The sequence below is a fragment of the Fulmarus glacialis genome, unplaced genomic scaffold, assembly GCF_000690835.1.
Source record: "Fulmarus glacialis isolate BGI_N327 unplaced genomic scaffold, ASM69083v1 scaffold11892, whole genome shotgun sequence".
Lineage (NCBI taxonomy): Eukaryota > Metazoa > Chordata > Aves > Procellariiformes > Procellariidae > Fulmarus > Fulmarus glacialis.
This window is the reverse complement of record NW_009195953.1, coordinates 15,808-28,290: the sequence shown is the minus strand read 5'-3', so window position 1 is coordinate 28,290 and position 12,483 is coordinate 15,808. Positions and strand designations below refer to the sequence as shown.

Here is a 12,483-nt window from a genome sequence, read left to right as displayed (position 1 = left end):
GTGAGGTGCGCATGCGCGGGGCTGGCGGCGGTTCCGCGCATGCGCCCTGGGGGCGCCCGAGCTCAACCGGGGCTCCCTGTGCCCCGTCGGTCGTTTTTGTCCCGCTTCGTTCATTCGTTTTATACCGTGCCTTGCAGGTGTTGCGGCTGGGGGTCGAGGGGCGACCCCTTCCGCGGCTCTCTGCACCAAGCCGGTGGGCTCCGGGACGATGCCACCGCCAACGAGTAAGATGCTTGTTTCGTCCTGAGCGGTGGTGGGGTGTAAATAAAAGCAAAAGGGCGTACGGCTGCTCGTAGGAGAGCCTCCTTTTCTGGTGCTAAACCAGCAGGGTAGCTAACCGCCTTCCCCTGCAGCCTGCCAGCCTCGGGAGGTTTCTGCGCCGAGACCATAAAAGTTTATCTGCCTGTCGGACCGGGGAGCGCCCGTCTGAAGTTCAGGTCCCTCTGGTTGTCATTAAATAGGCAAGAAGAACTCATGGCAATGTCTCTGAACAGCTGCTACGTCAGCCAAGAAAGTAAAAGGTCATCTCTGTGTAAACAAAGATTTCTGTTCAAACATAGTAGGAAAATGAAAAGTAAAGGTCTGGTAGGAATGGGTCTGCATGGGATATATTTATATTCATAGGTCATGCTACAAGCTTGACGATTCCTTCCTGTTTACGTTCACCTTACTATGTTAGCTGCTGTGATGGTTGACCAGACTTAAGGAGAGCATTAGTTACATTTGTCTTAATATAAAGAAGCTTTGCAAGTTGCCTGAAATTTGGTGGAAACAAGTGTAGCAAGTTACTTTCTTTAATGAGGGGCAGAATCTGGTTTTGAACTCTAGATGTTCCCCCTTGTCTTTTGAAATTTTTGGATTATGAGGGTCAAAAAGCATCCCAAGAAAGACTTCCAACATCCAAATATCTGCTCCAGGCAACAGTGTCAAGAAGCTGCAGAAAACTACCGCGGCCCTGTTGCATTAAATTTAGTTATAATGCTTTTTGCCTCACAGGTTTGCAAGCAAGGCACTATATGGACCTGCATATATTGGATGCTGCAGTGCATTTGACGTTCAGAAGTATTTGAACCCCTTCTGTCCCTGAGCAAAGTTAAAACATGAATACAAATTTCAGAGAGGGATATCTTGTGCAAAATGCTGTTTGTAAATAGAGGTTCACTGATCCAGTAAGTAGGATTCCTATCCCAAATTAGAGATCCAGGTGCTTAAACAGCAAAGCTCCATGGGACCATATGTAGGAGTGATCAGACTTGTTGACTGTTGAAAAGATCACTGAAAGAGTAGTTGGAATGCAGACATTTGACTTCTAATGTTAGCTTCTTAAATGCCAGGGCAAATAAAAGCTTGTTTGTTTCATTAAGAAAGCCTTTGCTGCATAGTTTGATATAAGCTTGATTGAACAACAAATCGCTTTTTATTATAAATTTTTTTTTGCATTATTATAAGCATATTTGAGATGTACTTCAGCATCAGTTTCTAGATTCGTTGTCCTGCAGCTCTGATTTCAGAAGGTGTCAGGAGACCTGTTAGGCCACCTCTTTCAGCCAGCTGCTTCCCCTGCAAATGGTTAAGGTTAGTTAGGGTGTATAGCATGCAGCTGTCTTTTTCAGATTCTAGCTGGAACAGGGTGTGCAAATTTTCTTTGCTTTGATAAAATGGTCATGTTTACTTATGAAGTCAGTGATGGGGAATAGACCTGTAATTTCTGAGTGCCACCTCTCTGAGTGCGAACATGTTTTAAACATGTTCCGATAATGATACTGATGTTACAAGCATCAGTAAGAATGCATCTGGGAATAATATTCTTGTTACTGATTTGGATGTGTTCTTTTGACAAAGCGATGCAAATACAGATCAGGTGGTACAAAGTTTGAAGTACCCTAATTAGAGTGTCTGTACCAGTTTTATTAGGCTTTATGATTAAAAGCTGAAACGTATCTTTTTCATGTATCCAAATATTACTGTTTAAAGTATTTTTCCAGTAACACCTACTGTTAATGGTCAATTTGAATGTTACCTGCCTTCTTGGTTTCTTACGATGTCTTAACATTAATACTACTTCAACTTTTGCTCAGCTTTCACTTGTCTGTCATCCCTTTGGGCACTCTAGTGCTAGTTTGACCTTCCTGTACGCTTCTTTGAAGAACTCTTCAATCCTAAGTGATATTTCCTCACGCATTAGTTTCTACAGGCTGCTGTTTGGCTGTGTCAGTCTGCATAGGGAGTCAGACTTCTTTCAAAGGCGGCTGCCTATCCTTCTCCTTCCCCCTGCCCTCCCTCCCTGCCCTGCACCTTCCGTCTGGCAGAGAGAAGTATGTGTCTGAAATTATTCAAAAAGTATTACTTGTATAGTAAACTGATACTTTTTTCGTTTGTACTTACGTTAAGAACTCTGTATTTCTTTCTTACATACTTGGCTTTTAATTTCATGTGTCTGTCTCTTCTGTGATTGGACATTGCTAAAGACTTGCTTCTATTCAGAACTAATTATAGTAACTCCTTGGATCATACAAGGTATTACTGTAAAATACTAGTAAGGGGGAAAAATGCATCTAGTTTATGGCCTTATAAAGTAGATCTGGGTTTCCAAACAGTTTTTCTGCACAGTAGACTGGAAATCTGTTGAATTACACTGCTGTTTGGAAGTGGTGCAACTCATAATGGAGTTGGCTTTGCTATAGCAAATTTCAGCGGTGGTGTATCTTCTTAATGTGCTCCCAGTTCCTCTTTGTCCTCCTGTTTTCTGTAACCACAACACTATTCACTGTTGATCAGCCTCTTGAGGATATCATTGGCACAAGCATCCAAGAGGTATTTGGTACTTTCTGAAAGGGCCTGAAAGTTGCTACTCTCTCTTCAACTGTTGGCTTCTTGTCTGTAGAATTTAGCTTAACGAAAGTATCCATGAGGGAGAAGAAATAAAGGCAGGCTAATGTGAAGCATTAGGAGATCTTCTAAGACTTGTTTTACAAAGACGTCTCAAATCAAAAATAGGAAGTGGAGACGGTGAAGACTGGAGGAGATAAAGTCTTGGGGAAATAATGTTAAACTGTGTTAGACACAATTCAGTTCATAGGTCACATGGACACGTGTAATACTTTCATGTATGGCCTCAGGTATCTCTTATTCTGCTACTTTGTCTCTTGGGAGTCATCCCTCCTTACTGCTTTAAAGATAACTATTGCAAGAAGCTGGCTATTGCTATGTCTGTTTACTATGTGTTCTGCTTCCCTGCTTGTTCATAGACAAATATTATCTCTGTAGCACCATATTTGAAGAGTTCGGCTAACAAGCTATCTTAATGTTCATCTGAGATAGGAAGGTGTCTGTAAACTATTTTCAGTGATGCAGAATTGAAGCACAGAGAAAAACAGCTCTTGCGAGGAGTCTGGCAAAGCAGGGAGCGAAAGGCATTATCTCATGAGTTTCAGCATCACAGCAGCAAAAACTGCTAAGTGCTAACTAGAACTCTGGTTTCTTTAACTTAAAATGTCTTAAAACTTTCTGCTTCTTAATGCTTGTATTTAGTATAATAACTTTTTTCAATTTGCTTTTTGTACCAGGTTATCTTAGAAAGTTAAAATTGTATGATTAAGATCACTAATTAACAGTGGTGTCGGATATAATGATGATAATCCTCTTTATGCCATTTCCTAGATGTAGTGGCACCACAGGAAAGCACCAAGCTGCTAGCCATCAAGGCACCAGCTGAATTTCCTAAAATGTTATCTTCTAGCTCTCTCCTAGTATCTGCAAACAAAGGTGAGAGCATATCTAATACTAACCTCGAGGAAGCTTCAAAACCTTCTGCTGAAGACATGAGGATGTTCATGTCAAGAAAAACTGTGGTTGCGTTTCCTCAGCGAGTAGTTGTTTCTTCCCTTGAGGAGGAAAACCTCACTACGCCTGCAACAGAAGGGGGCTTGAGGAGAGAGTTAGCTGAGGAAGAAGCTTCATCTTCATCCAGCTCAGATTCAGATTCTAGCTCAGATTCCGAGGAAGAAAATGATCATGATGATTCAGAAGTTGCCATTAAAACCAAAGTTGAGTTTCCTAGACGAGATTCCGTCTTTTCTGAGAACATAGCGGTAAAGGCATCAATGCTAGCAAAAGAGAACTTGTCCCAGAAGTCCCACAAGGAATATGTAGCTAAGAAGCAGCCATGGAAAACAGAAACTGATGGGTCTCCTATCAAGCAGGTCGCATTTTCTAAAACATCAGTCAGCCATGAAACATCAAAATCCAAAGCAAGAGACCGCAAAGTAAAATCAACTCCAAAAGAAGTAGGTCGGCAGAAGCTGGTCTTAGAACCACGTACGGTTGAGAGCCAAGACCTGACTGATGTCACTCATAAATCTGATTATTTGGAGAAAAAGTCCATTGGAACCCAAGTAGCAGCTATTCAGCTGAAAGCTTCATCAGTGACTCAGGAAGACAAAAAGCAAAAACTGGTAACTAGAGGAGAAGAAAAAAAGGTGATGGAGTCACAGGAGTCAGAAGCAGAAGTAGTAACTGCTTCTAAACTAGAAGCAGTGACTTCTGAAAGCACAATGTTGGTGATGGGCACTACAGCAAAGGAGACGACCATTCAGGAAGCAGGAGTCCAGCCTGGAGAAAGAAGCACAATAGAGGGTACACCTTTAAATTGTTTGAACTGTATTGATTCATCTGGGCTAGGGTTTAATTTTCTTAAAAGGGTTTACAAATATTCTCTGTTCATGATTCTCTGATCTTTATACTGAAGCTAACCGTGTAGCAGTGACTTTCTGGAAGATAAATTCTTGTTTATTGCTAATTGTTATAAGAGCTCAGTAATACTCAGTTTCCAGTTACGCTGTGAAAGGAAGCGGTCTTCGTTTCGCTGTGTTTATAGTTTCATAAACCAGTTACTTATAAAATGAGAACAAGATTGTTTCCACTGTGAGCAAAATCATGGGTTTTATATGACAAAACTTGTTTTCCCTCTTTTCTCGGAAGGATTTGGTAGCTGCCTTTCTCCTGAGCCAAATTCGATGCTGTCTGATTTTTGCTTAAATCCTGCTGTCTTTCTCTTTTTTTTTTTTTTTAAATCTTGCAGTGTTTCAGATTTCAGTAGACTTCAAGAAATCATAGTGTGATGCCAGAAACAGGTATTGATTCTGAGATTGGTAGGTTGTAAGCAAGTCGTGTTGAAGTAGCACAGAGCTGACCTTATAACCCAGTTTTTGTAGTGAGTTGGGGAGGAGACAGTGGTATGTTTTAGGAAGGAGCATCGTGCACCATGTAATCATCTCCCTAGCTATACTTGCCTATCTGACTTACCCTTCTTATTTACTACCAGTCCTGTTAACTTACCTACTGATCTCATTCTGTGTATTTCAATAGCAAATGCCGCTCTGTCCTGATCTGTGGTGGCTTACCATTCTTGCCTTTCAACTTAGGCAGCATACCATTCTTAAGACCCCCCTTCTGGTTGCTGCTTTGAGTTAAAGAATTTGCCTACTTGGAAGTAAAAGCAGCATAATTGTAAAGCTGCTTGGATATCATCCTTCAAGTGATAATCCTTGCAGAAAAGGCTCTGGGGGTCCAGGTGGACAGCAAGTTGAACATGCTGCCAGGGCACATTGCTGGCTCAAAGACCACCAATGGTAACCTGGACTGCATTAGGAGCATGAATGTTGCGAGCAGGCTGAGGGAGGTGATCCTTCCCTGGTGAGATGCACCTGGAGTGCTCTGTTTAGTTCTGGGCTCCCCAGTACAAGAGGGATGTGGAGCGACTGGAGAGAGTCCAACAAAGTGCCACTAAGATGATGAGGGGACTGGAGTATCTCTCCTGTGAGCAAAGCCTGAGAGAGCTGGGACTGTTCAGCCCTGGGCAGAGAAGGCTCAGGGGGGGATCTCATCAATGTATGTAAATACCTGAAGGGAGAGTGCAAAGATGACAGAGGTAAGACTCTTTTCAGTGGTACCCAGTGGCAGGACAAGAGGCACGGGGTTACAAACTGAAATTTAGGGTTTTGCCTGAACATCAAGAAACACTTTTTTTTTATTGTGAGGGTGATGAAGCACGGGCACAGGTTGTCCAGAGAAGTGGTGGAGTCTCCATCCTTGGAGACATTCAAAAGCTGTCTGGACATGGTCCTAGGCAGCCTGCTCTAGCTGACCCTGCTTGAGTATTTGGGGTTGGACCAGATGACCTCCAGAGGTGTCTTCCAGCCTCAATCATTCTGTGACTCTCTGAAGTGTCTAACCAGGTTAAGTGACAAATAATTGCTTTTGTACATCGGTTTCCAGGATACAGTGCTGAGTAAAAGACCTGCCTTCTGTTTTAAGGGGTTAGTCGGCTCATAATTTGATCTCTTTTAAGAGTTGGAAGCTAAGCTTACCTTCTTCCCTGACCGCAACTCAAATGGTAAAATGCAACACTGTTTGCAAGTGACATTTTCATTTACTTGTTCCTCCTTGCAGTCAGCAGCAGAAGCTTTCTTTAAAAAAAAAAAAAATTGGGAAAGGCTATTTGTGGTTATCTACAGGTAATGCTTTTCTCCCCATTCATCCACAGTGCACTTCTAGATGCTCAAGCATTATTTTTTTTCCCATGTTGAAGCTGACATGAAGACCCCAAAAATTAGTTCAGTTAACTTCAAGTATGAGAGGGAGGACTCGGTCTTAGAATGTGCTAATTATTCAAGGTGAAGATTACGACACATTGAAGAGCTATGAAACAGCCTCCCCTACTCTGATGCTGTAAATCCAGAGTAAGGTTAAGACCAGGTGACAAACTTTTCCTGCAGATCTGTATCGATGGTGCAATAGTACCACTGTGCCTCAGATCCATCATCATCATAACCACACCAGCAAAACCCTTTTGGGTAGGACCTGGCTTTGCTGAAAACAGCACTTTTTCTGTTGAGCTCCTCTTGCTCTGTGGAGGTGGTAAGGCTGTGACAGCAGGAAAGTTTCTGTTGGGTATGTGCTGCGCCCCAACTAGAGGACTCTGCTGCAGTGGCTGTAGGAGAGGTGGGGGTTAGTACAGGCACCTTTTTACTGCTGATGAAATGTCTTTGGGTGCCTGGGGGTAGCAAAGAGTCAAACCTAGCTACACCATGTTCAACAGCGTTACTGGTATCTCCAGGCGTATCTTGTTCTCTCTTCCTTTTGAGGCCTTCTTTGAGAACAGCTACTGCTTTTCCATGTTTAATGTTCACAGTTAATATAATCTTCGGTAATCTGTACTTCTGTCCTGTTCCTGTGTTCTTTTGTTCATCTGTAAACTCTGCAGCAGGCACACTGGAGTTGTAAAAGCAATTTTTCCCATTACAAACCTGGATGTTAAGGTGATGTCATCCACTTTGTAGAGCAGGCATGCTAAGCAGTCAGCAAAAACTGCTGACTTACAGCTAAGTAGCAAAATAGTAGCATGGTAACGCAGAAGTGTACGTCTGATTCATTTCGGAAGAACATCCTGTGAAATGCTTGCTCTTTAAGAGAGAAAGCGTAGATGAAGTCTGAAGTATGGGGAGGATGAACTCAGAGATAAATTTTTCCTTCAAGAAGCCAAGTACAGTATATTTGGGCAGGAAAAATGACACTCCATCTGCTTTTCTTCCTGAGCATCTGTCTTTTAATTTGGAACAACTGTCTCTTGCAGGTTGAATGTACACTTGCCTACGCTTGCCTGTTCTTGGGGCTATTTGCCGCAAAGACCCCATCATCTGGCTTTTGTATCTGTAGTGTTGTCTCCTATGAGCTGTCTCAGTAGGAACTGAGCAGTAGGCCCAGGGATATTTCCTTTCATAGGTTGTGTGTGTTGTTTTGCTGAAACCATGGCTTACTACATTGCGTTTTATAAGCAAGTCTTGCTAGATGTTATGGATATGTGCTCTTAAACTGATAGCATTGCATTGCAATAATTACATTATAATTAAAGGGAAATTAAAGGGTGTTCAGTTGCTTGAGTTCTTGTATTTTTATTGTAGGTGGGTGTATTGCAAAAAGAAGCTTAATACGATCTAACCTAAACCACTACATACAAATTTATATGACAAAGCTTTTCGCTAGATTATACTTCTGTCTTTCCTATTGTTAAAACTCTAGGTATATGAGAATAAATTAATATTGGGAGTAAAGCTTTATTTCTTGCAATTTCCTTGGTTGTAAAATCAGCCCGTAACAGGAACCTTTTATGTAAATGGTACTGCCTAAATTTGCATAATACTCTAAAAGTGTAAGAATTAATGTTGGCTTTAATGTGAAGTAAGGAGTTCTGAATAACTTTATTAGGTTATTCTTTTAGGAAGAAGAGCTGATACAAAGTTTAGAAGATTATATTTAGAAGAAAGGAAATTTACATCAAAGGTTCTTGATATATTGCTGTTCAGTATAACCACAGTTGAAATTAAACTGTGGAGATCTCAATAATTCCATCACTTCTCACCATGGAAAAAAATCAATCTGTAAAGTAGTTCTAATAGCTGTATCTCGTGGTCTGACATGATGATATATCATTTGTACTGCTTCTTTGCCTCTCCTGGCTTGCTAAGAATGTCACCTACTGTTCTGGCTGGAGTGAAAACCAAGGCTATGAAAAAACCAGGAAATGCAGACATATATCTTCAAAATATAAATGAAATGTTCTGCCCTATCGTCCCCCAGCATTAGGTGGTAGTTTGGATTTGAAAACCTGTGCTGTATTAAATGACTTGTACTGATTCCTGTTCCCCTACTGCATACTAACGTGCTGCTTTAGGATTGGACAAGGTACCAGCAGAACTTAGTAAACTTATCCTTTTGTTGTAGCTGAGGGTTTTGTTTTTGTTTTTGTTTTTTAAATGTTGACTGAATGAAGGATCTGACAGTGTATGAAGGTTGGCTCAGTAGTTAAGAATATTGCCCTCTGGTGTGGCATCCTTATAGTCACCAGTTACTGTTTGTTTTCACAGAGACCACAGCAGCTGCTGAGCCTGCTCCAGAAGAATTCGATAATTCTACTTACAAGAACCTTCAGCATCACGAGTATAACATTTATACCTTTGTTGATTCTGTTGCGGTTCTCTCAAAATTCAGGCAGCCTCAGCCATCTTCTGGAAGACCATCACCAAGGCACTGAAAGAACCACATTTAAAACAAATGCCTAGGCAGAATGATAAATTATTCTATTTAGCACTATTGCTTCATTTGTATTATAAATCAGATAATAAATAAATGCATGATAACTTATGCTTGTGCTTTTGAACGGCTCTTCTTGGTTCTTGGCGTCCCTCACTTTTTGAGGGACATGAATGAGCTGCATATGAACCATCACTGAATAAAAATAGCTTTTCTACCTCTCAATATATATTATTTTGTGATAGTGTAAAAGAATCCTGACTTTTCAATGTCCCCAAACTTTTGATACTGACCATTCTTTCAGTACCATGTCAAAGAACATAATGGCCCTTGTGCATGTGTCTGTTCGGTATGTGCCATGATTTTAGTAGGTGGTGTTCTCAGTGTAATGCAGCGGGCTGTTCTCCTTGCACACAAACATGTTCCCAGCTCTGAAGAGGTTATGTTTACTCTGGATTTGAAGTTAAAATCATTGGCTGGAAACAGCATAAGAAGTGTTTGTCTCCTGTGGCAAGAGTGTATGTTTTGTGTTAGTAGAGGCATGTAAGTTTATGTAATGTGATTGAAACATCTCAAAACCTCTGCTGTTGTAAAGTGAGAACATAGAGCTTCATTTAATCTTCTGTTGGGGGTTCTAACATCCAGGTTCTGCAGTACTTGAAATAATTTAAAATGTAAGGGAATCTCAGTGGGCAGTTCCTAATGAACTATATACTACATTGATTAAACTCTGAGAAATAACGTATTTCTGTATGTATAACTTTAATGTTATTTTTAAATGTGATGAAAATAGCATTATGGTAAAATCAGCTCCTGGTACTAATTGTTCAGTGGGACTACATTTCAGTTCCCACTTTTTTTTCCCCACAATAAAAGTTAAGATTGCTGTCCAGCTTCACTCTCACTCTGCAGAAAATGTGAGAAATGAGGCATTTCTCAATATATGTTATCAGTGGTTACAGTTGGTCTCAGTAAATTTTGTATTTCCATCCTATTAGTAACAGTCTTCTGCCCTCTGGGAAAACTGCCTTGATGACCACCAGCTGTTGTGGGTTTAGTTCCATTTTGGCTTCTTGTTCATTTGGGTTTTTTTGGTGTTAATTGGTCTTTGAGCAGTTGTACTTGCAATAGCTCCAGCATTTTCCATCACCTGTCTGTATTCTTTCAAGCAACAGAATATGCAAGATCAAAGGGAAAACGGAGTCAGCTTTAGTAGTCTATCTGGATATTGGACGCAAATCCCTGGGTGCAATTAGTAGAACAGCTATTTTATACTCCAACTTGGCAAAAATGTGGTAAGAAGGATCAAGAGGCCTACATCAATCTGCTGTGTAGAATTCTAAGTTGGGAACTTCTGGCAAGCAATTTTATTGTCCTGTAAAAACTAAAAAGCATATTACTGACTCTAACTATGAAATCAGCAAATGTATAAATCCACGTGCTTGGGAATAAAGAGCAGAAAGTCACTTTGAGACACCAGTGGTACTGCGTACGCTGTTCTTGTAAAAGGGAAAGAAATTTGCTGTTAACATTAAAAACATGAAAGAATAAGGAAAAGGGTCTTCCTTTATTAAGGGTCCACCGGAGGGCCCCAGTAAAGCTGCTGTGTTTTGTTATTAGCTGAGACGTAACCTGAACCCTGTAGCTTAGATCTGCGTTGGTGCTGAACGGTGTTCCTAACTATTTGTTTTGTCATTACGGAAGGAGGCTGCAAATTATCAGATAGAATCTAAACAGTAAAAGTTGAATGTAGTCCATTAATATGCTTATGTATTCACTGAATCTACCCACAGTAGCTGGGATTGTTAGCTGTTTGGAGTCAGACTTGTTCACCTACTGCCCTTTTCATTTCTAAGGAGGGCTGGTGTTATAAACACCGAGTTAGTCAGCTAAGGAGGAGTGGGTTGAAACAGAAGTGTTTCTTGCTTTCAGTCAACTCCTGCGCTCTCCTTAGGTGCATTTCTAGCTAAGGAGATTGTAATCTGTATTTGGGCTAGGCATTTTGCTACCCTTGTTTCACGATTACAGCAAAAATTAATGGTGAATGCCCTTCCTATCTGTGTAATCCTGCCTAAGTGTCTTCTGGTCATCTTTTCTGCACCTCTGAAATCAACCTGGAAGTCAAGTAACTTTGTAACTCTGCTGGTACTTACGGTGCGTGTCTTACGTTTGTACTGTTCAGTGAACCAGCCTGCTCCGGGAAGGGCAGATAATGTGAGGAAGGGCACTAAGTCTTTTTTCCACTGTTGTGTTTTCCTGGACTTCAATGAAAAAGGCTTCATTTTTTTTGTACTTGGCTATTACCAGCTGCTATTGTGTTTGAGTCATATGCTAGCATTTAAATTTCCAGCAGGATGTAATACAATATGCTCAAATTCTGTAACGTTAGTGAGTAACTTTATCTTGCTGTGCTACGCACTTGTCAGATACAGTCAGGGACCTTGCTTTAAAGAATGTATAATCCATATTAACATAATTCCTGGAAAACCTCAAATGTGAAAGAAAGAAATTAAGTCTCAGCTTAGTTTTTGTGAAAACCAGCTCTTCAGAACTAGCATAAACTTAAGTGGTGTTTTCAGTGTAAGTAGCGTGTTACTGTGGGAGTACATAAAAATCTGGAAAGTGGAATCCACTAACTTCTCATTAAAAAGATGAAACAACTACTTCCCTTGTCAAAGGGAGCGGTTTTCAAACTTTAAGTCCTTTGGGGGTTTTTTTTGGTGTAGCAAACAAGTTTCCTGCTAATAAAATTGCTTTTCATAATTTCCTTCCACTTAGATCCTTCAAAAGTAACTTATGAAGCCAGCAGTCAAAAACCCACAATCCGAGGTCCAGAAGTAGTAATGCAAGCAGAGTTTGTCGTGATCACTTTAGTCATTACAAGCTGTGCTGGTTTTGGCTGCGATAGAGTTAATTTTCTTCACAGTAGCTAGTATGGGGCTGTGTTTTGGATTTGTGCTGAAAACAGTGTTGATAACACAGGGATGTTTTAGTTACTACTGAGCAGTGCTTGCAAAGAGTCAAGGCCTTTGCTGCTCCTTACCCCCCCCCACCAGCGAGTAGGCTGGGGGTGCACAAGAAGTTGGGAGGGGACACAGCCGGGACAGCTGACCCCAACTGACCCCACAGGGATATTCCATACCATATGACATCATGCTCAGCATATAAAGCTGAGGGAAGAAGAAGGAAGGGGGGACATCTGGAGTTAAGGCGTTTTGTCTTCCCAAGTCACCGTTATGCGTAATGGAGCCCTGCTTTCCTGGAGATGGCTGAACCCCTGCCTGCTGATGGGAAGTAGTGAATGAATTCGTTGGTTTGCTTTGCTTGCGTGCGCGGCTTTTGCTTTACCTATTGAACTGTCTTTATCTCAACCCACAAGTTTTCTCACTTTTA

General features: G+C 41.1%; 1 protein-coding gene across 1 annotated transcript; it reads left to right on the top strand.

The window, feature by feature from the left end:
• Nucleotides 1-137: 137 nt before the first annotated feature.
• Nucleotides 138-9,091, top strand: NDUFV3 (NADH dehydrogenase (ubiquinone) flavoprotein 3, 10kDa; the record flags this gene model as incomplete). Its single annotated transcript, XM_009572034.1, has 3 exons — nucleotides 138-224; nucleotides 3,751-4,635; nucleotides 8,925-9,091. Coding segments are annotated over 3 exons (1,139 nt in total), but the record flags the coding sequence as incomplete, so codon positions are not given.
• Between the last annotated feature and the right edge of the window lie 3,392 nt (nucleotides 9,092-12,483).